This window comes from Anguilla rostrata, chromosome 3, assembly GCF_018555375.3.
Source record: "Anguilla rostrata isolate EN2019 chromosome 3, ASM1855537v3, whole genome shotgun sequence".
Taxonomy (NCBI): Eukaryota; Metazoa; Chordata; class Actinopteri; order Anguilliformes; family Anguillidae; genus Anguilla; species Anguilla rostrata.
This window is the reverse complement of record NC_057935.1, coordinates 54,536,644-54,562,882: the sequence shown is the minus strand read 5'-3', so window position 1 is coordinate 54,562,882 and position 26,239 is coordinate 54,536,644. Positions and strand designations below refer to the sequence as shown.

Below are 26,239 nucleotides of genomic sequence, written 5' to 3'. Positions count from 1 at the left end.
TCAAGTCATTTCCCCTGCCAGTCTCTCACGGCACGGCAGGTCCCGGCTGGCAAAGGCTGGTAGTGCGCATGTCCTGTCTGTGATGGCGGTGTGGTCGAGCCAAAGTGGGCTAGAGTCACTCCAGTTGGGAACGGGGGTGGCCAGGAGCACCCACGATAGCTGGAAAAGAAAGGGGAAAGCGAACAGGATTATAACGGTTACTTAATTACTGGAATTATAAACATTCACATGAGAGCTGCGCATGACCACATTGTAGCCCGTGAGCTCCGGTACTCTGGCAATATTGCGGTAATATATATATATATTTTTTTATCTTAGCTTCTGCTGCGTGGCTAACGTTAGCTATTTAGCAATCCATTCTCATCGCGTGGCTGCGCGGTCCCCCACGACTCAACTGGAAATGCGTTTGTAGTTAGCGCTAGCTAACAAATGTAGCGACAGCTCAAAAACCGCATATGTGAAGTAGCTGTTTAGTCTAGATAAATCGAAATGATATTGGTTTTTTTCAGCTGAATATAAGTGCGGATAGCTGGGGTTTTGCCCATTTAAGTTAATATTTTAGATTTAGCAAGACACAAAGACGACCAGAATTCTTAAGAGGCAAAGAATGTGCCTCTAGGTCTTGTAGCTAAACTTGGAAGTAGTTTTCTGCAGTTCGATTGGTAGCTGTAACTACCTTCGTAAAGGCGTGTGTGATGCAAAATATAATTAGCTGTGTAACGTTATAATACAATGTTTAACTGTTCAGTTCAGGCCTTTACAATTATTTTTAACTTGTCAAGTTGGCTAAAGCCTAGTTAAGTTGGCTAAAACCTAGCTAACTCAGGTTTAAGTAATTTGTTTAAATTGTTAGACTGCAAAAAGTAGTCCAATTGGTTAGCTAGTTAGCGGCTTAGTTTGATAAGACTAGCCAGTTATGTTAGCTAGCTGAGACATTGGCTGCATCAACTTTAGTTTTAACTAACGTTAGCTAAATGTTTGCTGGTTGAACAGATGGCCAATGGCTGTTTGCATGCAGTCAACGAATAATGAAAATGTTTATTAAACTTGAGTGACATAGAATGCCATTGACATTAGTCTATAAGCTAAACCGTTATGGCAGCAACATACGAAGGCATTTTAGATGCTAGCTAAACTAGCTACCTATTAACTAGCTACGTCAGCTACTTATAGTTAGCTAGCTACAGTAACTACAGTTTTAGCTAATGAATGCCTGTAATTATTTAAATAGCAATGTAGGAAACCTAGCCAGCTGGGTAGTAATTGCGTAGCACTGAGCTACAGTAGCCATCCAAGTAACCGTTGTATATCTTCATAATGTTAACGGTTATCTCCAACTGGTGGAAATTTTTTATTTTATTTACTTAAACAGAACTTCACCTGGGCATATAGCTACCTAGCTATTCAGCCACTGACACGATAATGCTCTGAGCGTTGTCTGACCGTGCCACGTATACTTTCAGTGATGCTAATTGCACGTTGGAGAACAGAACAACGTTGCTGCAAGATGGCTACATTTTCTTCTCTTCGTGAACGTGGTTATGCATGCATTGGTACTTTTTAGCATATTTTACCTCGTTCATCAATTCTAGTTTTGTAAGTGCGCGTTGTTTTATTTTACTGCAGTAAAATGAAGCGGTGTGCATGCCGTGCTGTTTTCGATGGTGGGTTCCAGAAGTTAATCACTGAGGTCTGCATAAATGCAGAACCAACCAGGAATACTAAGGAAACTATTTGGTACAGCTGCTTTATAACTTTTTGATATGGTTTCATATTACTCATACCATTAAAGTTTAGATAACTTTTGTTGCCGACTTATGAAATGGGATAGATGTTTTATTGCTGCCCATATTTATGGACTATATTGGGCTTTAAATCGTTCAATTATTAGATGTAGCACGAAGGATACTTATAAATCTAGGCTGAAATCAGTGTTCTGATTTTAGCTAAATGTAATGGTAATAGGTGACCTGCCATGAATTTGCAACTTTAAAGTGTAAAGTAAGCTTTTTGCAGAAACTGTCTTTAATCAATGATTACTCAGAATTTTAAAAATGTTTTTTATGTATTTATTTTAATGATGAATCAAGCTTTGTACATAACTTCACACAGTGGCATCAGACAGGTACCTTTCCTGTGCTCAAGTTTAAGATTTGTTGATGAGAGGAGCGGGCTTCTCTGTTGCATCCTTGAGACCGAAGTAAGGATGGATGTCCAGCAGCACAAGGTAGACAGAGGGAACCTGCTAGCTTCTATAGTGGGAGAAAAGGAAAATTTTTCTGTGAGGAATAAAGTCAGCAGGATGAGGACTGATACTGAAGTCAAATGGGTGGAGAATGGTACAGACTGTGGGAAGCAATCATAAGACTTGAGAAACATATAGGCCAACAGCGCAGTAATGACGTGCTCACATGTTAGAATTTAATACGCCACCTTTGCATCTTGGTAGACTGGGTGCAAGTGAGAATAGAGCTTTCACTGGAACACTGTGAGCCTCGTGTTTCATCCCATCTGAATGTTTCAGTGGAGATACCCTAAGGGTCATGCTGCTCTCACAATTCATTTTGCAGGGAAGATAAGCCTAGCTGCTTGACTGCCCAGGTGGCAGTTCTGGCATATCTGATGGAATTACCGAGCAGACGTCTAAAACGTCCCACTGATGTTACGTAGCTCCTGGGACTGCTGCATATGCTCCCTATAATGTTTCCTACAGACTTTTGGAAAAAGTGCTTGCATTTTTTTGTGTGATTTGCTTTCATATTTGTTGTTTTTTTGTTCGTTTTACTTCTTGCAGTGTGGTTGTGGGAGGGTTTGTCTAAATTAAATAGGGCAGAGGTTAGCTAATGGCAGCCTAATACAGAAAGTTTGGGTGAGCTAGAGTGGTGATGCAGGTGACGGGCTGATTTTCCCTCTGTAAGAAGCCTGTGGTGGTACGGGAGACATGCTGATTCAGACTTTAGCAGCTCTGTGGTGGTACAGGGCCAGGCTGACCCTGGCTGTAACACATCCCTTAGGCAGTGCAGGTAGTGCATGGATCCTGGTTTTTCTCTCTGGATGTTTCTGGAGGGCACTGACCTCTGCACGTCCTTCCTGAGTCAGTCATAGCCTAGTGGCTGGGTACGGGAGGCGGTGGCCCAGCCGGAGGCGGGCTTGAGGAAGTGAGATTCAGTAAATCATGTGACAGGAAACTGTGGTCAGTCCTTCAGGATGAAAGGAGAGGAGATTAAATTGTTTTGGTTTTTGTCGAGCAAATTCTGTCTCTTTCTCACTCTTGCATTCTCTCTGTGGTTCTGTGTCTGCCTATCTTTATGTCTAACTCCCTCTCCCTCTCTCTTCCTTCCTTCCTTTCTTACTTCCTGGGAAGATCACTTCAGAGTAGTGTGCCACTGCACATCAGCCTCCGTAAACAATATCAGTATGAGCCTCTGCTTTCTCATCAGTATCAGTTGTCAGTGTCACACTTTGTTTATGCTCAAAATATGACCGCAAATAGTCTGTGGGCAATTGGGGAATGTACTGTTTCCCTTCATCATTAGAGCCAGATCCAGAGCCAGTAGCCTGTAAGGAAGTGGCCTTAAATGGCCTGTATAGGTAATGCTGGCGCCCAATTTTCTGTGAGTCATTAACCTACATTAACATACTATAGACAGATTTGTGAAATGGCTCAGAATCTTTACCTGATTGTTGAGGTTTTATTTCAGTTGCTGAGTTTTGCACATTGTCTGTGGGGGGAGGATACAGTGAATGCAATTCTATCAGGGCTGGTCCCACTGTTGTGCTGTAGTGTCATGCTGTTTCCCTATCATAGCTTATAGTTGAGTGGTGTCCAGAGAGTGGCAGGGAAGGAAAAAGGGACTGGTGCATCAATTGGTGGGTGGGTAGGTAAGTGAACAGGGCATGGGTTGCTTTTAGACTATTTTCCCTCCACCCTTCCCCTAGCCGTTTGATTTGTGCATGCAATGCAGATGTGTCATTAATTCCATTTCAGTTAATTTCTCTAATTGACTGAACTGAAATTGAATTGATACCAAAGTTGGTGCATGTGTGAATCTGTCCTTGAGGGTGTTTAAAAGCTAAAGGATCAAGTTTAATCTAAGCCAGTGGTTCTCAAACTCAGTCCTGGGGGACCACTGTATATGCTGGTTTTCATTCCAACCTCAATTGCAATCCCAGAATATTAACAAGCTGTTAAACCTGATTCTACTAATCAACTTCTAAAGCCTTTGCTAAGCACTTTGATTAGTAGAATCAGGTGAGTTACTGCTTAGTTGAAATAAAAGCCAACACCCACACTTGCCCTTTCTGGATATGAATGGGGTTCCCTGCTCTAAAACATGAAAGCACCTAATCAAGAAAGATTAACAGCTTGTGAAAATTCTGTGATTGAAAATGTTGTTTGGAACGAAAACCTGCATACGCAGTGGTCTCCCAGGGCCGAGTTTGAGAACCTCTATCTAAGCGGTTATTTGACTTTCCTAGTTGTATCAGGCTGGTATTCATTAGCTTTACTAACTAACCCCCCACCCAAAGCCATCTTTTGCGAGTGGCCTGAGGCCTCTGAAATGACAAAACGATCCTCTGCCACTCCTCCATGTTATTGTTTCATCTTGTGACTTCTGTCCGAAAGTCGAGCAAGCTAATTTCGCTAAGCCCATTATTAAGGAAGCTTTCCTGTTTCAGAATAATAATAATAATAATAATAATAGCCGTACGGCCCTTCTTTACCAGTGTCTCGTCTCTGACCGCCCACCCTGTGGCACGCCAGGGGGAAGAGCAAGCCTGTTTGGGTTAAAAATAAAATGGTTCCTGTTTGTTGTCCAGAGGTGGCCTCGTGAGCGACGGTGAGTCAAAGCATCACTGAGACGAGGCCGCCGGTCCGCGTCAAGGGTTTGCGTCATTACTGGCAGGGCCGGTGATTAATTAATGATGATCTCACAGCTTGACCCGCTCCCTCTCAGCTGAGAGACGTGCGGGACGCCTCGCGTCCTTGAGTGCTCGGGGGGAAAGTTGTGTCCGACCGCCCAGGCAACCAGGAAAGGGCACTGCCTGGGTGAACCACAGTATGCACTGAGCACAATGGTGAGGCCACTAGCTTGGGCTTTAGCTCAGCTCTCTGAATATTGGGTGAAGTTGGAGAACTAAAGCTGGGAAGAGAAATCTGAAAACTGAAGGAAGTGTCAGATCCCACACTGTTTTCCGGTCACCATCTTGAGTGAATGAGCTTAATCGACTAAAGGATATCGGTATCCTAGTGTGCACTGGCTTAAAGCCAATTGACTTACTGGCAAACCGGTAGTGTTTCATTATAGAAAGAATGCAGTAAATGTCAATGTTAGGTGAGTCATAGATTGGAAGTGATGACGCTATAACAGCACCGCGTAGTCACTAGTCATTATTCTTTTAAAGTTTGGTATTGTCTCCAATTGTGGCTTTCTTTCCAGAGGCCAGGCCCCCACACTGTGGGCAGGGCATCCTGTAGATAGTCATATAGCACAGCTCACTAAATGCTCCTCTATTAGTACTTTTCTGGGTCTTAAATAGGAAAGTAAAAAAGTAGTAGCAGAGAAACGTGGGGAAACACACGATGGAGTCGGGGCCAAGTGACGCCAGCGGTGAAACCTCTGAGCCTCTTCTGCATCTGGGTGCACTTTTAAATTATTAAGGAATAGGACTGTATGCATCGTACTATATGCTCTTCAAACGTAATAACACTCATCTTTTTTGTGATAATGTGATGTGTTCACACGGAAGCTGCAAGGCCTTGCTCCAGAGTGGATTTCATATCAACACCCAATAGATGGGAGCCAGAATTTCAGGTGGCCTCTGAAGTTTAGATGTTTAGGTATGGTTGAAGAAAAAAAAGATGAAAGCTGATGCACTGTATGGTGGCAATGATTGTTATTACACTTAAAAAAACATTTGAAAATTGTTGATATGGGTTATTGCCCAGGATTACCTGAAAGTAGCCTGAGGCTATGTTTTCATTTATACAAACATAGAAGCTTGAATTTATGAAAAAATGTTAGGTAGCACCACCACAAAGGGATAGAGAAGGTGGGAGAAAGAGTGGGTTGGAGATGGATGGAGCCTGGGAGGGATAATGTTGGTAGAGGGATTAAGACTGGAAACAGCAAAATAACACTGACAGCGATTCTCTGTGGAAGAGGAGTGTTTCGTTCAGTTTCAGGGGGGACGTTTTAGCGGGACAATGCTTTTATTTGCCTCAAACTATGGGAGGAGATATGCAATGAGGCAAAAACATTTATTGGCCATTAGTTCAGGTCCTTCATCTTCAATGTCATGGAGCTGGACCTAATAGCCCAGTAATAAATTGAACTCCACCCATTTAATCCTGACATAGGAATAGAAGGACATGTCAATGACTGATATGAAACAATATTGCAATGCAATTGATTTTCTGTGCTGTTGCTGATGCTTAATGCATACCTTATTAAGCCAATACAATGTAGTCTGAAGCTATATACGGATTTACCTTGATAACTTGAATGTTTACTATCCAATTTTTGAATGTTATTCAGTATTTCACACCATTCAGTGTTCATGTTCCTAATAAAAATAGTGAAATTGATTATTGCTGCACTTTGACTGATCATTACTTTTCTACAGTTACGTTATATTTCAGTTTCCGTGTTGGCTAATTTGTATTGGAAACCCAAATACCGTCAATAACTTGAAAAGTGGTGTGATACTTTGGCCATATTGGCTGGCCCTACAAGGCGGGTTGTCCATCACTCTTTGGCGCCGGAGTGCGTCGGCACACGTGGCTGGTCCAGTGCTGCACCGCAACGGCGTTTGAGTCCTGAACCCAGAGGGGTGTTGCTCCCCACGCTGAAGCAGCGCATGAAAGCCGTTATTGAAGCTGGAGAGGAACAGGCCCGGCAGTGTCCCGGGACGGGCAGCGGGGCCGGGGTGTCCTGTCTGCAAGCAGCTTCTGAATGAGGAGCTTTTTTCAGACGGTGGCATGAAGGAAGGGTGTGTGTTTGTTTGTGTGTCTGTGTGTGTGTGTGTGTGTGGGCATGTACGTGTGAGTTCAGGGTTCTCCAGATACTGTGATACAGTGATGCTGCACCACCTTGTGAATTTGCAGCAGCACCTTGTACAGTTTCCCTTCAGCCCGTCTGAAACTGATAGCATCGGTTGTAGTATCATTTGCTATCACGACAGTCACCTCAGCACCACTCTGTCACACAATCCTGGGGAGAACCCTGCATGTTTTTGCAAGTGTGTGTGCGAGCTTGTACGCTTGTGTGCACGTTTGGGGGAAGAGGGTAACACTTGGGCGGCAGCAGTATTGATGTGAAAGAGTCATTGTGTAACATGGGGGCCCTCTACATATGAGCGTCTGGCAGCATCTGTACCTCCTTCCCAGAGTCCCATGGGGCAGGAGACTCTTTCGCTAGCATAGCATGGCCCTTCTCCGAGTCTGAGAACACAGGGAGATGGAGGAACAATGCCTGAGCACTTTCAACCTGCAGCTCTGTCTTGAGAAGTCATTTAAGCTGAATTTGTGTATTTTCCCCTAGTAGACAAGATATTTGTTTAGTTCGTAACAATTTATTATCTTGAAATAACACAATCTTTTCTTGTAGTAACAAGATAGCTAGTTATTTTGTAATACTCTTTTTCATTTGTGATTATTTCTTGTAATAAGAATAAATTATAATTTTATACATGGGCGCATTGTGCAGTAAAGGGGCCACTGACATTTTAAAACTCATAAACCGCTTCAGCTGAAGAAGCATGCATCCATGCAGACATTTTACTCTGGTGTAACACAGGAGTAAACCAGCACTAGTGTGTACCGGTGTTCGGAAAAATTAGGTCAGATTAACTGGTTGGAATCAACACCAGCACACACCAGCCCTCCAGAACTGGAGCTGGCCATGGCTTGGTGGATGCTGAAGGCTGAATTTAAGCTCACAGAACCGTGGACGTATTCCCCTGCGAGCCTCGCGTGTTTGCTGTGCAGTAATGTGAGTGGAGCAGTGTGGCATTATCTTTACTGAGGTGCATGGCGGTCTTTGCTCCACTGTCAGCTGACTGATGCATGCCTTCCTGTTGGGGAGCACACCGAAAGGAAGTGTGTTTTTTTCCAGCCTGTTTGTTATTATAACCAAGATACACTCAGACCACTCACTAAGCCCATGCCCAGTAACCATGAGCTTAGTATGCCATTCCTCCTTTAATGGATTTTGGGTACTTCAGTGTCAGTGTCAGTGTTGACTTGCCTCTATGGATGGGAGAAGGTACCCAAAAAGTGGGAAATGAGTATGGAAGTTTTTTTTTAAGCCTAATGTAATTGTAATTCGTGTGACATGAGTGTACGGTTTTAACTGTGCTGAAAATCACAGGCTGAGGTGGAGGTGAGTGAGTGTGCCAGATAGAGAGCCCCGTGCATTGAGGGTTTGACGCTCCCCGCTGCGCAGAAGGCAGGCTGCGGCTCAGACGAGCCCTGCGCTTCCGCAGCCGAGCTCTCCGCAGCTGCGCTTCCGCAGCCAAGTCGCGGGGCTTTGCCGCGGGTGGCGGGGAGCGTCTGGGTGGTCGCATGCGTTGCGATGTATTGCGTTGCTTTGCACGTGCTCCCTCCGTGTGTGTGTGTGTGTGTGCGCGCGCGCATGTATGCGTGTGCGTGTGTTTCCTGTTTACGGCGCTGTCTGCGTGCGTGCATGTGTGAGGACTTATTGACTCCAGATGGGAGAGAGGAGACTGTTGCCAACTGATCCGTTAGGCTGGAGACTGGGGGTGGACAGGGCTGCAACCCGCTGCGGCCGTAGTGGCTTCGTCTTCTATCGGGACCCCGCAATGTCAGCCGAAGATGGAGTGTTTTCATTATCGGGCGCCTGATAGCGCTGGGAGAATCAGCCCAGCATCAGCCCCTTGATTGTTTGAGCTTCTGAGAGCTGTCAGTAAGCTCATCAAGTACTGATGGTTTTAGTCTTCCAATAGTACTGTCATTTCTAATGTCTCCCCCCTTTTCCCTTTCACTCCCTCCATCCATCCATCCATCCATCATCCATCCATCCAGGAGCTGGTGTCAATGAATGCTCTGCCCTGCCATGATGACAGATCAGCCCCCTCCACCTTTGGAGGTCACCCCCATGCTGGCTGAGATGGCCCTCGTCCCGCACATGCTCAGTGGAGATGGCATGCAGCAGGTGAGTGCTCTGAACTCTTATTGGGTTTTCATAGAGCTCAACAAAAGTCAAAAGAACGTTCAATATGGCAAACTTTATGGGTCCAAAAAATGAACATATAGCAAGGTTTCTCAAAGACTCTTAAATTCTGTGGATTGAATTCCATTCCTTGGCTTCCCTAACACGTCCCCTGCTCCCCTCATTAAAAAAAAAAAAAAAAAACATTTGAAATTATTTTCTTTAAGCCTTTTAAATCTTTGGTATGTGGACCTCTGTTTTTAATTTCAGCTTGATAATCTCCTGTCAGCACACCTCTTCTGAGTTAGGTCTGAAACCTGGCCTGGCGTTCTCAAAGCGAGCGGCAGAAGCGTCGTGCCCCGGAGCCCCGAGCGTCTCCGCGCGGTCGCCGGCGGGGCCGTTTAGCACACGCAGACGTCCCGCTCGCCGAAACGCGGGCGGCGACCGTGACGCAATATCTCAGTCGCGCCGTTGGCGAGAACGCGGCCTCGGCTTGAGAGAAGACGACATGTGGAGAGCAGGAAAGGCCAAACCGCGGCTGCAGACAGCCTTGTTTTTCCTGCCGGACAGACTCGAAAAACAAAAGCGCTCTCTTTCACACAAACAGATGGTCTCCAACTGTTGCGCCCCCTGCAGTGGGGCTCCCCTCAGTGGGGCGTAAGGAGGGGGGAGAGAAGGAGAGTAGGAAAGACCAATGTGGGGACTGAGCCGTCGCCCCTTTCCCCCCTCCGCCGAACCCCCCCCCCCACCCCCCTGCTCAGCGTCTGCATTCCTCACAGGCAAGCATTTCAGCAGCATTTCCAGTAAAGCTGGGGAAGGCCGGAGGGGGGAGTGGGAAAGGGGGGGTGGCGTAGGAGGGGGCTGGCGTAGGAGGGGGCTGGAAGTACACACATCCGGAACATTCTCGATAGCCCCCGTGAGCTTTTCGCGGAGAGGGCTCCCTTATACGAGAGGACACAGTGCTCCAGTATGTCTCGACAACAAATCATATTCCTTTTCTTGGTGCGTGTATTGGCGGTTGGCTTAATTCATATGTCTTTTGCTCCTTTATTTGGTTGTCTTCACTCAACTTGGAAGTTAATGTAGTTATTTGGAGGCTGCATATACCATGTTCTACAACATCACAGTTGTTGCACATGTTACCAATTAGAACACTCCTTTTTCATTTTGGGTTTTACGCTCCTTCACGGTTGGGTAAACCTTGTGTCGTTTTTAAACAAAGAAATATTGTGAGGAGCTTTAGCATACGGAGGTGAATGTATGGGGGAATAACATTGAAAACAACCTTTTGTGAAGGCATATTCAAAGATAAAGCACTTTCCAAGGCTTCAGGCCTGTAGGCTAAATAAGTTTCAGTTCAGTTTTATCTCTTGAGATAAAAGAATGCAGAATCAGTCCAGAACTTCCATTGTGGACTAAACCCTTTTATGCCATCCAAGAAAAAGCAGCATTATCATTTCCATAAATCTATAGTTGCAAGAAATGTAGCCTACCTTAATGTGGAGTCTTAGGTGGAAGATGCCATCCAAGAGAATGCCTGTCTTGACTTGGCCGTTTCCAGCAGAGATCAGCAGTGATGGATCTCTCACTGAGACAGACATGATGAAAAGCTGTCGGCTGCACAGTTATGTCAGCAATGAAGGTTCACTAGAGGACTCAAAACGCTAAAGACAAGCTCAGGGCCTCAGGAACGTGCACCACCTTAGATGACCTTGCGGTGGATGCGTTGCTTCCAAAAATATCCCCCGAGAGTGGGGGTGTTTTTTTTTGTTTTGTTTTGTTTGTTTCTGGTTTTGTGAATTGTCATGAATAAGCTGTTTGATGTTAAAGGGTGGGGGGGATAGGGGGTCGTAGGCGGTTAACTGAACAGAAGTGACCCCGAGACCTCCGCGCCCCGCTGCCCACCCTGACATGAGGAAGACAAAATATTTACAGAGCTCTCTGAAAACTGCCTCCTCAGCCCAAACATATCGTGGGATTGTTTTCCCTCTCTTCGCCCGCCGCGGGGATGACCTCCCGGCACGCCGTCGGTTACAGCTGTCAGGAGGGGGACAGATAGCAGGCCCCTCCTCCTCCCTCCTGACAGCCTCACCCTGCCGCTTCAGGATGCTCAGCTGCGCACTTCTGCTGCTTCCTGTGTGATGTCAGCATTTTCTCTCTGTCTGCAGTACACAGGCACACATGATGCTGAGCCCCTGTCCAGCCACATTGAGGATTTCTCGTTCCTAGTATTACCCAAGACACTGACCATCTCTCATTTTTAATAATACTCATCCACAGAAACACAGAGCATCTCTCATTCTTAATGAAGCTCATCCCCAGTAATACTGGGCATCAGTCAGAACTTGACCTGTGGGGGGAGGGATGCATACATTTTTTCTATTTACTTGGACTTGCATGTTGTTTGCATTGTAGGAGAAAGTATGCATCTGCAACACCCATCTCTGAGTGAACACAGCCCCCCACCTTCAGCACACATTTGTCTCTTACTTTTTCTCTCTGTATTTTAGCTCCTACATGCACCAAAGCCTTCTCTGTATTGTACAGACTGCAGAGTTTGACTGGGGCTGATTTGTAGCTGGTCAGTGCTGGCATTTGATTGGAGGCATTTCTGCAAGTGCACAGGTGGTTGTGTGTGCCTGCGTGTCTGTGTTTGTGTCTGTGTGCCTGTGTGTGTTTGTGTCTGTGTCTGTATTTACCTCTCTGTGTGTGCGTGCACATGCCTGTGATTGTGTCTGTGTCTGTATGTACCTGTCTGTGCCTGTGTGTGTGTTTGCGTCCGTGTCTGTATGTACCTGTCTGCGTCTGTGTGTGTTTGTGTCTGTGTCTACCTGTCTGTGTCTGTGTGTGTTTGTGTCTGTATGTACCTGTCTGTGTCTGTGTCGGTATGTACTGGTCTGTGTCTGCGTTGCGTGTTTGTGTCTGTGTCTGTATGTACCTGTCTGCGTATGTTTGTGTCTGTGTCTGTATGTACCTGTTTGTGTGTGTGTGTGTCTGCGTATCTGTGTGTCTGTATGTACCTGTCTGTGTCTGTGTGTTTGTGTCTGTGTCTGTATGTACCTGTCTGTGTCTGCGTTGCATGTTTGTGTCTGTGTCTGTCTGTATGTACCTGTCTGTGTGTGCGTGTCTGTGTGCCTGTATGCGTGTTTGTGTCTGTATGTACCTGTCTGTGTCTGTTTGTGTCTGTGTCTGTATGTACCTGTCTGTGTGTGCGTGTATGTGTGCCTGTATGCATGTTTGTGTCTGTGTCTGTATGTACCTGTCTGTGTCTGTTTGTGTCTGTGTCTGTATGTACCTGTCTGTGTCTGTGTCTGTATGTACCTGTCTGCGTGTCTGTGTGTGCGTGTGCTGTGTGTCTCAGTGCAGGCCGGGCAGAGCTCTCTCCTCCCTGCCTTGGCTCCGGCTGCAGCTTGGCTCCCAGGGATGGCCGTGGCTTTGGGGGCTGGACTCCGCATTCCGCACATTTTTGTATCCCTCTCACACTGCCTGTATCCTGCATTCCTCACATACTCCCCCCTCCAGCCCCTCCCCCACGCTTTCTCTGCTCTCTCTATCTCTCTCTGTCTCTCTCACACACACACACACACACACACACACACACACGCAGAGCGCTGCTCTCCCGCTGATACAATCGCACACTGTTCTCACTCACAGCGCAATGCATTTATCACACTCCACACAGCAGAACGCACTGTATGCTTTTGTCAGTTTTGGGCACAAATCATGTCTCTTAAAAACATTTAAAATAGGAAGATTTTCTGAGGCTTCGATTGATTTATGGAAGGTTTGTCAATCGAACGTGAACGCTTGTTTGTCGGAGGCTGTTCAGGTTTATTTTTTTTTTTTACCGGAGTTGGCTTTCACCGTGATCTATTTGGCAACCCGCAGCAAAATGGGTTGAGTCATCAATTCAATAAAGGATGAATGAGATCTGATAATTTGGGTGTGAACTTCCTGTAAATGCTCATTGTAATATAAAACCCTACAATGACAATGAGAGGAGCACCTGAGTTAGGGATCCGATTCCACATTCATTTAGTGTTCACATTTATGCTTGAACAAAGTGGGGTGTGTGGCCAAATTGTTCTATTCCTTCTCGAGCAGCCATGCTTATCCAGGGCGACCTACATAGCTGGCATTTTTACATGTTATTCATCTATGCAGCTGGATATTCCAGAAGGAATTCAGGTTTGGTGTCTTGCTCAAGGCTACACAGATCCTCCCCCATTACCCGCACCCCCTATGGTTTCAAGCTGCAGCCACCTGGTCACAAGATCAACCCCCCCCCACCCCCACTACCCACGCCAGGTCACTGCAGCCGATTGAAATGAGTACCAGTGTTCGACGGACACATTCCGTCCTGATTGGCCGAGATGCTCCACTTAATGCTTCTGATGCAGTCGGCTGGGCACTGTGGACCATCCGCTGAATGAGAAGATTCTGGGTCAGCCACACCCGGCGGAGTTCAAGCTGCATTTCTTCCAAGTCAGCACCGGATTTGTCGATGCGTCGAGGGATTGTTTCACGCATTCCTCAGCCCGAAGCTTTATGAAACGCGTCCCTGTTCGAAATATCAGACCAGACAGCCCCACTGGGTGTGGGCCCCCGAAACCGACCTGTCTGTCTTCCGTATTGTCCAAGTTTGTGTTGGTGTTTGGTCAAACCGGAGCGTTTTGGATGTGTGTAGGGACAGACGGGGCGTGGAGCGCGTATTGCTGCTTGCTTTAAAGATGTGGTTATGTGGGTCAGGTGGTTCGCGTGTCTGCGTGCATGCACACATGCTCGTGTGTGTGTGTGTGTTTGAAGCCTGGTGTACATTTCCCAGGGTTGGGTAGTGTTTGTCAAACACAGCCTGTGCCCAGTACACACAGGCTCAGGGGAGTGGGGGTGGGACGGAGGCAGGCGGTGGGGGTGCGGGGGTAGCTGGGGGAGACAAACGCTCCCTCTGTGCGATGGCATTCTCCTGTTTGCACAGCGCCGGGCCGGCCCACTGCTGCCTGCGGGGGGAATTTTCCTGCAGTCCGTTACGAAGCGCTTTGCGCTACGCTGAGCTCACTCAACCGTTGCAACACGCCACGCCCATTGGTCGAGCCAGCGTCAGCTTTAAGTACAGTTGCATAAATATGATGGAAACATTTCACGGGCTGATATATGGGCCGGAGTTGTCTTGTGACTCAGCAGGGAGAAATAACATGCGCTGAGTGAAAGCAGATGCATTTTACTGCATCTAATGTTCAGCTGTACTTGATGCGCAGTATAGAGGAAGTATAGCCACTGATGCTAAAGTTGCAAGGGTTTAGGTCCATGATGGTGGATTATCCCTTTACATCTCTTGATCGTGTTGGCTTTCACATTGTCAGTAAGGATTGAGCTGGTTAGCCAGAGAGGAATGTAATGTTAATTTTGCATGTGTCCGCAATTATTGGTATGATTAAAGTAAACGATTAGAAATATGATACACTTTTGATAAATTAGTGAAGGAAAAAGGCAAATGCGGCATTTTTGTGTCTGTAATCATCACAGCTGTAAAAGTAATTGATCTCAGCACAGAATCATCCAGATCCAGACTGTTTCTGTTTTTGGCTGAGTTGTTCTCACGGTACCATCAGAGCTGTCTGGCCACAACTCCAAATAACTGCACTTAAAAAATAAAAAAAAGAATGTGTTTGAATTATTTGCGTCCGGCCGTCCAGTGTTGCATGGCCTGTTGCACACATTGCTGAATGACCCATGGAGAGCATGCGTGTTTGACAGTGGCACGCGTCTGTCTGTCTGTCTGTCTGTCCGTCCGTCTGCAGATGATCCTGGTGCAGGTGAACCCTGGGGAGATCTTCACCATCCGCACCGAGGACGGGCAGTTCCGCTGCATCGCAGGTGCGCTTCCACCCAACCCCCCCACCCCCCCAACCCCCCAACCCCCCGACCCCCCGTTGCGTTTAAACACGGGGGGCACTCCCAGCACCTACACACACGGTCAGCGCCAGTACAAACTCACACAGACCCACGGCCGAGGGTACTGCTGCAGGTACGGCGAGGTCCGTGGTGAGCAGATACGAATTTCACCAACTGCCCTCAATGTGTGGAGTTACCACAGAACTGGCAGACCGTTCCAACATCGTTGCTAACTCTGGAGAAAAGCATCGAATGACTTTGGACTCAGTGTCCTCAAGTGTAAAAAAAAGAAAAAGTTGTTTTAGTTACAAATTTCATGTAGGACCTGAACTGCGTATGCATCATTTTTACGATGTGGTTCGCTTGACCTGTTACAGCACTTTTTAAACCAGGAACATTTCTTCCTGCCAAATTGTATAAAGCAGTGGGAACCAGCCCTGTTCCTGGAGATCTACAGCCCTGTAGGTATTCACTCTAATCTTAACATCTTGCTGAGCTGAGTCAGGTGTGCCAAAAACCTACAGGATGGTAGATCTCCAGGAGCAAGGCTGGTTACCTCTGATATAAAGAAGGACATGCAGATTTTTACCTTGTTTGGTGGACATGTTTATTTATCGGTTCCTCTCTTTCTCTTTCTCTTTCTCGTTCTCTCTCCCGCCCTCCTCTCAGGTCCTGCACACGTGCCCATGGTTTCCCCAAATGGCACTATGCCTCCCATATTTGTGCCCCCTGGGTATATGTCTCAGGTGCAGTATCTACTTGCCCTTTTTGCTGGTTCATAATGCTGTGAAATATGAAAATAAATTCAAATCATGAAGATGAGTAACATATGTTATGTGTGTGTGTGTGTATATGGGTGTGAAATGACAATAATCCTTAAGGTGCTGTGAGCGAGTGAGTGAATTAATCAATTAATGAGAGGATGTTTGTTTTGTGTGTGGCTGTATCTGAGCAGTCAGTGCTGTGGTCAGAGGTGGAGCAGTTGTTGTGTGGAGCTCCTTTACTCTTTGGCCTCCTGTTCCTCACCCTGACCCCTTTCTGCCCCCTGCAGTTGGTGGAGGAGAACGGCATGCGGAAAGTAGTCGTTTTGCCCCACGAGTTCCACCCCTCCATGCCCCTGCCACCCCACCACGTGCCCCCCTACCTGCCCCCCCACCCAGCTATGTTGCATCACCATCACATCTACCCTGGGGAGATGCCTCCCCACTTCATCCCCCAGCTCCCGCCCCCAGTCTACAGTGAGCAGGGTGAGTCCTCATTGGATTAGACCGGCACAGGCACGCCCACAAGTCCCACTGTCTGAATGATGGGTGTTCTCTTATTGTATGTATACAGTGTAGACATGACATGAACATGACATCCTGAACTGTTTAATGGTTGATGTATGGGAATTTATGAGGTAGATTTTATGGTTCCAGATGTAATTTTTGTCATTTGAAGAAAGATGTTTTTGTGCAATAACGTGTACATTTGGATGTGCGTGTGTACCTGGCCATTTGTGCGTGTGCATGTGTGTATGCATCTGCTTGGCCGTGTGCGTGTGTGTGTGGTGTGTGTGGTGTGTGTGTGCACGTGTGTGTGTGGTGTGTATGGTGTGTGGTGTGGGTGTGTGTGTGTGTGTGTGTGTGTGGTGTGTATGGTGTGTGTGTGTGTGTGTGCGCGTGTGTGTGTGTATGTGTGTGTGTGTGCGCGTGTGTGGTGTGTGTGTGCGTGTGCACGTGTGTGTGGTGTGTGTGGTGTGTATGTGTGTGTGTGTGTGTGTGCAAGTGAGTGCGTGGTGTGTGTGTGTGTGTGGTGTGTGTGCACGTGTGTGTGGTGTGTATGGTGCATGTGTGTGTGTGTGTGCCGTATGGTGGTGTGTGTGTGTGTGTGTGTTGTGTGTGTGTGTATGGTGTGTGTGTATGTGTGTGTGTGTGTGCGCGCGCGCAGACATCATGTGCCACAGCGCCTCCATGCCCCCGCGGGACGAGCGCGCGGCTAAAATGCAGGAGCAGCTGCGCAGACGAGCGAAGGACCGGCAGCTGAGCGCGGCGGCGGCCTGCAGCAGCGCCGCCGCGCGCCTGAGCGCCGAGCCCAGCCCCCCGCCGTCCACCGCCGCCGCCGCCCTGCACAACGGCCACAGCAAGGGCCCCGCGGGCCCCTCCGCCTCCCCGGGGCCCGGCAGGCCCAGACCCTCCGGCAGGACCAGAGTGTCGCCCCCCGCAGCCCCCCGGAGCCCCGGTAAGGGAGCCGCCGCGCCGACCGCGCCGTTTCCGTCAGAACGTGAGCGCCCTCTGGTGGCGGCTGTGTGTGTCGCATTCGACCCCTTCCTCTTGCCGTGAGCTTTGTGTGTTGTCCCCATCACTCAGACGCCGAGGCGGACACCAGGAAGATGTCGGAGCTGCTGTCCAGTGTGCACAAGCCCACAGTGAGTCTGTCTGTCTGTCTGTCACCCTCTCGATCTCCGTTCCTCTGTCCGTCTGTCTCCACTCTGTGTCCATCTGTCTCTCTGTCACCATCTCTCACTGTTTGTCTGTCTCTCGTTGTGTACCTCTGTATAACTGACTTCCCGTCAGTCTGACGGTTTATCTCGGGCTGTATAACAGGAGTGTCACAGTGGAGAGGGAGTGGTGTCGGGTTCAGGGTCCTAATATTTTTCTTTGATAGATCTGGAGTCTTTTCAGATACCACCGCATGCAATGTGTGCTTCACTCATCAATCTCTCTCTCTCTCTCTCCTCTCCCCCCTCACTCTCTCTCTCTCTCTCTCTCTCTCTCTCCCCCTCTCTCTCTCTCTCTCCCCCTCCCTCCCTCCCTCTCTCTCTCTCTCTCTCTCAGGTGTCCGGCGTTACGTCCCGCTCGGCCGTCCTGTCCTGGCAGCAGCCCCCCCTGCCGCTGAAGAACGGCGACGCCCCCCTGCCTCTCAGCTACGAGCTGGCCTTGTCGCGCGGCGGCAGCGAGGGCGACTTCACGCCCGTCTACCTGTGAGCTCCCCCTCCGCCACGGACCGGCCGCACCAGGGGGCCCGTTTCCCAAAGCAGGATTACCGAGCCGGCCGGTAGCGCAACCCGGACCGGCTCTATTTAACTTCAGTCCGTGTGCCACATTTTGGAGGGTTCCGGGTTTTACACAGCGCAGTTATCCTGCTTTGTGAAACAGGGCCCTGATCGGTTTGTCAGCCGTCCTTATAATACCTGCGTGTCTATGCACGTGTTCGCACCCCTGCGTGTATGTACTGGGTAATGACAGGACTGTTTAGCTTCCCCTGCGTGAATGGGTGTTGTGTCCCAGGCCTGCTCCCCTGAGTGAGGTGTGTGTGTGTTTGGGCTTCCCCGCAGGGGGAAGGACACCAGCTGCGCGGTGCAGGACCTGCGGCCGGCCACAGACTACCACGTGAGGTGAGGGACGCGCGTGTGTGTACTGTTGTCCGTGCTCACGGAGCACCGTGCCGTCGGTGTGTGAATGTGTGCGTCTGTCACCGTGTGGCCAAGCCACTTTGGTTTGTAGCATCGCAGTGTGTTAACCGCGCGGGGTTTCTCATGCGGTTGGGCTGATTTTCGGTGTGTGTATGTGTGTGTGTGTGTGTGTGTGTTGCGTGTTGCAGGGTGTGCGCGTCCTGCCGCTCTGTGCGGGGATCTCCATCTGAAGCCACGGGCTTCACCACGGAGCGCGCCGCCCCCGACACCCCCGGCCCCCCCTGGCTGATGCTCCGCACCAAGAACTCCCTGTCCCTGCAGTGGAAGGTACTGACCCCCCCAGTCTGTCCTCTCTTCACACACACACACACACACACACACATAACCCAGTCCCCTCTACATGCAGCACCACACGCACTATCCCAGTACCCCTCTACAGACTGCAGTCACACACACACACATGCGCACTAATCCCCAGTTACCCCCTCTACAGACTGCAGGCACACACACACACACACACACACACACACTAGCACTCCGTTCGTGTAATGAGTGTAAAATGATGATCCCGCTCCCCTTTTGCAGGCACCCTGTGACAACGGCTCTAAAATAACGGGCTATCTCCTGGAGTATGATGAGGTACGAGCCCTCTGCACTTCCCACCTTGCAGACCCGTCGGAGGATCCATGTCACTCATAGTGCCTCGGCTGTGGCATTAAACCCGGAAGAGGACTCATTTAGCCCCTCCCCCTGTCTGCCCCAGAAACCCCCCTCAGGGTGAACCCTCACGTGTTTGTTTGCGTTTCGGCCCCCCAGGGAAAGCAGAGCACCTTCAGGGAGATTTACTGCGGACACGCCAAGCAGTACAAAGTCATCCGGCTCACCCCTTCCACGAAATACGCCTTCAGATTGGCGGCTAAGAACGGCATAGGAATGAGGTGGGTGCTGGCGCACGCTGCCCCCTGGTGGAGTACTACAACACAGTCAGGTGTTAGTTACTATGAAGGACATTGGTTAGATAGTGTGCGAATGTGTATTCGGTCCCGTGTTGAGTCTCGGTGTTCGTGCCCTGCAGCGCGTTCAGTGAGCTGCTGACCTGCAGCACCGCAGGCTGCGCCCCTGCACCCCCCGCGCCCCCCCGTCTGGCCGGAGCGAGCGTGTCCTGGCTGGCCCTGGAGTGGAGCGCCCCCTGTGGGCCATCTGCAGATGGCACGTACACCTACACCCTGGAGATGGAAGAGGAGGGATCGGTTAGTACAGCTCATCCATGCCCTGTGCTTCTAACAGCTTCATCATCCACTGTAACATTTATTTATCCGTTCACTAGCATAGCAACACGGACATCAGCACATGATGTAAAATTAAATCAGAAATTAGATCTTAATCCCTGATCTTTTAGGATAGTTCATGCGAGCCACATCAATCCAACTCCCAACTGATTATAGATGCTCAGAATATTACAAGTACATATAGATTTTGTGAGTCAATATGGACATTCATCTCTTCACTGAACTGAATGACAGGCAGTTCGCCTGCATGCAGCCTATTGTTTTCTGCACGAGAAACATTAATGCGTCTCTGAGTATAATGAATTCTGAGTTGGATTCCTTACATGTGCCTGACATGGCTCCTCTTTCTCCTGCAGGGCTACGGCTTCAAAGCGAAACACAACGGGGATGAGCTGTCCTTCACCGTTAAGAACCTCCGCAGGAGCACCACCTACAGGTTTCGGGTGAGTGCGTGGGCGTGGGTGCGGGTGCGTGTGTGACGATGAGCACTTGCTTGACTGTGTTATAATGAACTCAGAGGGATGTGATATGTGGAGTATGAGTGACTGACTGTGTGGGGTATGAGTGAGGAGTGTGATGCAGTGTGTGATTCAGGGTGTGAAGCAGTGTGTGATACAGTGTGTATCTCTTTAGTGTGTGATGCAGTGTGTAATGCAGTGTGTATCTCTTTAGTGTGTGATGCAGTGTGCATCTCTTTAGTGTGTGATACAGTGTGTATCTCTTTAGTGTGTGATGCAGTGTGTAATGCAGTGTGTATCTCTTTAGTGTGTGATGCAGTGTGTATCTCTTTAGTGTGTGATGCAGTGTGTGATGCAGTGTATCTCTTTAGTGTGTGATACAGTGTGTATCTCTTTAGTGTGTGATACAGTGTGTATCTCTTTAGTGTGTGATACAGTGTGTAATGCAGTGTGTATCTCTTTAGTGTGTGATGCAGTGTGTATCTTGCAGTTGTTGGCTGCAAACCCAGAGGGCCGAAGTCAGCCCAGCGTAGCAGTGGAGTTCAGCACCTGTCCTGACAAACCCAGCAGCCCAGGCCAGCCTGCAGTAAAGGGCAGAGTCCTGCCTACCAGCCTGCATGTGTCCTGGGGTGAGGACCTGTACAGCCCAAATTCATACGCATACACACACACACACCCACACGCGCATGCACAGACGCGCACACGCATGCACACACACACACGCATGCACAGACACACGCACGCACACACACACACACACGCATGCACACACACGCACGCATACACACGCACTCGCATACACACCATGTGTGCAGACTTCACGTGCGCTCTCACCCTCTTTCTCTCGCTCCCTCTCTCTGAATCACACACACTCTCACCCCTCTTTTATGGCCTTGTTTGCAGATGCCCCAAAGGATGATGGGGGATCTGAGATCACGCAGTATGTGTTGGAGATGTGCCAGAGTCAGAGCGGTGAGAAACACACATACAGCCAGGCCTTCGCTCCCACTGCGCCGCCTGTCTGTTTGTCTGTGTGCTCTCTGTCTGTCTGTGTTCTTTGTCTATCTGTCTTTGTGCTGTCTGTCTGTCTCCTCTGTCTATCTGTGTACTGTCTGACTGTATGTGTGCTGTGTCTGTATGTCTGACTGTCTGTGTGCTGTGTCTGTCTGACTGTCTGTGTGCTGTGTCTGTCTGACTGTCTGTGTGCTCTGTCTGTATGTAAATCTGCTTTGTGTCTAAAGGGAGCCAGTGGGAGACTGTATACAGTGGACCCCAGAGGGAACACGCGTGCGATGGTTTGACCCCGGGAACATGGTACACGCTGAGGGTGTACTGCCACAGCGCCGGAGGACAGAGCCAGGTACACCTGCATGTGGAGGGGAGTCACACTGGGACCCAGAAAGGGCTGACATTTTAACGAGCCTGGGGGCTGGGACTCATCCTATACTCCAAAGGTCCCGAGAGCCTTGTGATAAAACAATAGGTTACTCAGACTCCCTCTGGATGAGCAGGCCGTTGGCTCTCTGGAATGTTGCCATCTGGACAAGACTAAGATGAGGGAAACTAGTCTCTTTAGCCGCGTTTCCACCAAAAGTACCCGGAACTTTTAGTCCCAGGAACTACTTTTCAAGGAACTAAAAGGTTCCTTCAGCCCATTGTTGTCTGTGTTTCCACCGCAGTCTAAAGTCCCGCGAAGATTAGGCAAATTTACTGTATGGTTGTGGGTGTGTGTGTTTTGGGGCCATTAAAGGTGAACAGATAATCAGGTCTCTGGCAAAATGGTGGGGCAACTACTCTTGACCGTGCTCTCATGTGGGCCCCTCTGTCATTACACTTTTTATTTCTTTCCTGGATCTGGACTGTAAACCGTCTGTTTATAAAATTGACAAACCCCGTAAAGCCTTACAAACCGTGCACATGTTTTCATTATATTGCTGTATTATGGCTTATGTAGTAATAACATGGATTGCATGTAAAATGGTTCAACAAAAGGGTATTTTCATGACAACTGCATCATAATATTACATCCCCTTGACATGTTTGGTATGGACGTATTCAGGGAAATTCAAGAAATTGAATGAAATATGTTTCATACCAAATAAAGTTTAATGAAGCATAGTTTCAGAAACTCAGGTAAAAACTATCACAGCCTCGGATCCGGTGCATTCTTAAGTATAATTGTGCCCTGTACCTACGAACAGAGGAAAAATAAATAACATCTCTGGTTTTGACTCACACCAGCCAAGGGAAGACATGCTGTGCCTTCCCCTCCAGCTACAAACCCCCGTTGGTCTCGCTGTGAGGTGTTCACATGCATGCGCTGCGTAAAACCTGCACCGTCCTCACGCTCAACAGACCCGTCTCTGACGTCACTGACATGCCTGTGCACACTGCACTACAGGCCACATGGCGGAGGAGACCTGCGTCTCCCCCACGTCTGATGACAGAGCAGGGTTTTATGCGTGCCTGTCTGCGGAGGATGTGAGGGTGTGGCTAGCGCGTGTGGTGCTGCAGCTGAGAGGCTGAGAGAGGGCTGTGTCTGTTTCCTCTGCAGGCCTCGGACTGCCTGTCTGCGCAGACGGCTCCTGTGCCGCCCGGACCGTGCCAAGGGCTGCGTCCGGCGGGGAGAGCCAAGCCCTGGGAGATACCACTCGCGTGGGGTGAGACGCGTGCACATTCACACCCGCACACACCTGCACACACTCACGCACACGCACACACACGTATGCAACACACACACATTCACACCCGCACACACCTGCACGCACGTACACACTCACGCACACGCACGCACACACACACACACACGCTCACACACGCACACACACACACACACGTATGCAACACACACACATACAACACCCGCACACACTTATACAACACACATCTGCATGCACTTATACAACACACATAAACAGCACACATGCACATAAATATGTACACACATGCAAGCATGCATCTGCAAACGAATGCAAATTCACGTGCTTACACATCCACTTATCCCCCCCCCCACAGAGCCCCCGGCACAGGACGGCGGCGCCCCCGTCTCGCAGTACGCCGTGGAGATGGCGGAATCGGCAGAGGCCCCGCGCTGCCCGCTGTACGAGGGCGCGGACACGCACTGCGCCGCCAGCAGCCTGCAGCCAGGGCACACGTACTGCTTCTGGGCGAAGGCGGCCAATCAGGCGGGGGTGAGTGGGCCAGGGCCAGGCTCTTATACCACAGCTCAGTACAGCTGTGTGTCAGTCACTGATAGTGTGTGCGATTGATCGATCGTTTTTTGTGCACCCATGCTCTTTACTGAGCATACACCCCTCTTTAAGGACAGTGTTGATAAATACACATCTGTTCCAGTTTGTCTTTAAGAGTGTGCTTGCTGTGCATTGCAGTGGGGACCCTTCTCAGAGGCGTGTGAAACCTCCACTGCCCCAGGACCCCCAGAACAGTGCGGACCCCCGGAGCTCACGGTGAAGACGGCCAACTCTGTGCTGGCCAGCTGGGAGGTGAGTGGTGTTTGGAATTGTGCTGCCCCCTGGTGGAGAGTTCCTGCAACTCCATGGAAAGAGGAAACCAATGTCAACAGCATGGTTTGCTGTGTTTTCAACATTTTTGTTCATGGTTTGGACAGGATACTCTGTAAAAGTGTAGTACTGAAGGTGTTCTGTCAACATAGCAAAATGTTTTTTTCTCTTCGCAGGTCCCAGCATGCAACGGGGCAGAAGTGAGTGAGTTCAGGTTGGAGTGGGGTGCTGCAGAGGGCTCTATGACGCTGACGTACTGTGGCCCCTCCCTCAGTTATGAAGTGCGGGGGTTGGTGCCGGCCACAACCTACTATTGCAGGGTTCAGGTATGGTAAAGAGCCTTAGTGCCTGTGAGAGACACGCACACACACACATGCATTTAACAAATACGCTCATTCAAAGCAATTTAATAAAGCTTACGTTTTTTTGTAGTTTCCTCATACGGCTGAGTATTTTGATGGAACGATATTGAATCCATAACCTGTTGGATACCCAGTCATTAGAAGACACTGCTGCCTCAACTAACCTCTGGACCAAGTGTAACTGTTTGCATGGCATTTGTAAATGTTTCAGTGGCTCAAAAAAGGTTTATCCTTTTATCCATTTCATTTCTGGTCATGATGCACTTACAAAGGTTTGTTTTTGCACACAGGCAGTGAATGTTGCTGGGGCGGGGCTCTTTGGGGACATCGCCATGGTGACGACGTCACCCTCGGTTCCTGCCGCAGTGCGATTGGTGGAGGAGGTTGGGGGGGAGACCCTGCCCGGCCCTGCTTCATCGTGCCTGGCGTTGCGGTGGGAGGAGCCCTGTTGCCACGGCGCAGAAATCACAGGCTACAATATAGACTTTGGGGAGCAGCTCCCCCTATCTGTGGGGAGAATCAACAGCTTTGTCGTGGAGAACCTGCAGCCAGACACCTCATACAGGTATCAGAACTGCAAGGTGCCGAAAGTCAGGCAAGACTGTTTACTAGCAGTAAATCACACATTACTACATCAGAGCCCACAGTCAGATATCCGGAAAGACTGGTTTGAGTATTACTTCATGCTGAAGAAGTGGATTATTATTCTCCAAAGGTCAGGGACAGTGATGGAAATGACCAGGCCTTCATTGCATGTTAGCTACAGTTAGAGGCATGTCATGAGATTGAGGAACGCCTGCTCATGTTCTGCTCAATATGTGCGGCAGTGTCAGTATATCTGGTGATAGGTGACTGTTTGCACTGGTCATAGACTAAAACTAAAACTAATGTGCCTTTCACATATATCATGTTTCTAAGTATCATTTACTGTTATACTTCAGTAGCTGTATATTCTTTATTTTCTGAATGAAATACTCAGTGTGAGTGTGATCAGACTGCCTCACTTGCCTTTGCTCTGATTGGTTTACCTGCGTACGTCTTCGTCCCTCTCACTCAGGGTTCGGGTGCAGGCCGTCAACAGTGTTGGGGCGGGGCCCTTCAGCGCAGCCCTGAAGGCCAGAACCCGGCCCCTCCCTCCCGACCCCCCGGCCCTGGAGTGTGTCGTCCCGGGGCCCCAGAGCCTGAAGCTGAAGTGGGGGGAGGGCCCCAGCCGGCCCCAGCTAAGCGGGGCCACGCAGTACTGTCTCCACATGCAGGCCAGCGCAGACAGGTAAGGTGGGGCGGCAGGGTGATATTATGCGCTAGGGTTTTCTTATCCAGTCAGATACTGGAAAAATCTGATCTGGAACAGCTAATGGTAATGCTGAAGTGCTTCTATAGCTCTTTGTTTTCCTTCTCACGTGGTTGTGAATCAGAACCTGCAGGGGGAGCTGTTTATTACAGTTACAGTTTTGTATTATACTCATCCTGCTCTGGATCAGGCTCAGGTAGGCTGTGTAAAGCAGCCTTTAACTAATTTGGTATCTCGGTTGAATGTGTGACCTTTTGTTTGTGTTTTGGTGTGTTTGTATGCGTTTTTGTGTTTTGGTTTACGTCTGGGCTTTTGTGTTTGGGTTTGTATTCACTTGTTTTGTCTCTTCCCAGGTTGGTGTGCATCTACAGCGGGCCCTGCCACACCTTCAAGGTGCAGCGGCTGAGCGAGGCCACGCTGTACCACTTCAGCATCCAGGCGCACAACGAGTCCGGCGTGGGGCCCCTGTCTCCCCTCTACAGCTTCAGCACCACCCGCTCCCCCCCGCCCCAGCTCAGAGGTGAGCGCCCGCCCCCACCGCGGCTCTGAGCGCCCGCCCGCCACGCCGGCACCGCGCTCACCTGTCCTCTCTCTCTCCACAGCCCCGCGAATCGAGCTCCTGGACTGGAACCGCTACGAGGTCACATGGGAGGCCTTGCAGCCAATGAGAGGAGACCCCGTTGTGTACAGCCTGCAGCTGCTGCGAGGGCGGGAGGTGGAGCAGGTATGAAGAGGGCGGAGGTGGGTGGGGCAAGTGGGAATGCTTTGAAAGTGGAACAAGGGCAGGTATATGGGTAATGTAGTTCTTTATCTTCCACTTGGAGGCTTACATCCTGTCTCCCTCCTCTCTGCGTCTCAG

General features: G+C 49.4%; 1 protein-coding gene across 2 annotated transcripts in view; it reads left to right on the top strand.

Annotated features, from left to right (window-relative positions):
- The window catches only part of LOC135251168 (fibronectin type-III domain-containing protein 3A-like), a 31,658-nt gene continuing 5,419 nt past the window's right edge, over positions 1-26,239 (top strand). The window contains exons 1-25 of one of the 2 annotated variants that reach the window (XM_064328326.1): positions 1-288; positions 9,047-9,176; positions 14,972-15,047; positions 15,735-15,811; positions 16,117-16,312; positions 16,995-17,285; positions 17,414-17,472; positions 17,882-18,027; positions 18,382-18,441; positions 18,648-18,786; positions 19,045-19,098; positions 19,276-19,397; positions 19,535-19,709; positions 20,105-20,191; positions 20,697-20,835; positions 21,110-21,178; positions 21,448-21,566; positions 22,761-22,866; positions 23,222-23,397; positions 23,596-23,709; positions 23,904-24,053; positions 24,380-24,654; positions 25,147-25,359; positions 25,734-25,900; positions 25,983-26,104. In XM_064328326.1, coding sequence (XP_064184396.1) covers positions 9,063-9,176; positions 14,972-15,047; positions 15,735-15,811; positions 16,117-16,312; positions 16,995-17,285; positions 17,414-17,472; positions 17,882-18,027; positions 18,382-18,441; positions 18,648-18,786; positions 19,045-19,098; positions 19,276-19,397; positions 19,535-19,709; positions 20,105-20,191; positions 20,697-20,835; positions 21,110-21,178; positions 21,448-21,566; positions 22,761-22,866; positions 23,222-23,397; positions 23,596-23,709; positions 23,904-24,053; positions 24,380-24,654; positions 25,147-25,359; positions 25,734-25,900; positions 25,983-26,104 — 3,246 coding nt within the window. In that variant the 5' untranslated portion in view covers positions 1-288; positions 9,047-9,062. Of the gene's footprint in view, positions 289-336; positions 1,597-9,046; positions 9,177-14,971; positions 15,048-15,734; positions 15,812-16,116; positions 16,313-16,994; positions 17,286-17,413; positions 17,473-17,881; positions 18,028-18,381; positions 18,442-18,647; positions 18,787-19,044; positions 19,099-19,275; positions 19,398-19,534; positions 19,710-20,104; positions 20,192-20,696; positions 20,836-21,109; positions 21,179-21,447; positions 21,567-22,760; positions 22,867-23,221; positions 23,398-23,595; positions 23,710-23,903; positions 24,054-24,379; positions 24,655-25,146; positions 25,360-25,733; positions 25,901-25,982; positions 26,105-26,239 lie in introns of those variants that run through there. The other variant, XM_064328327.1, reaches the window with a different exon arrangement.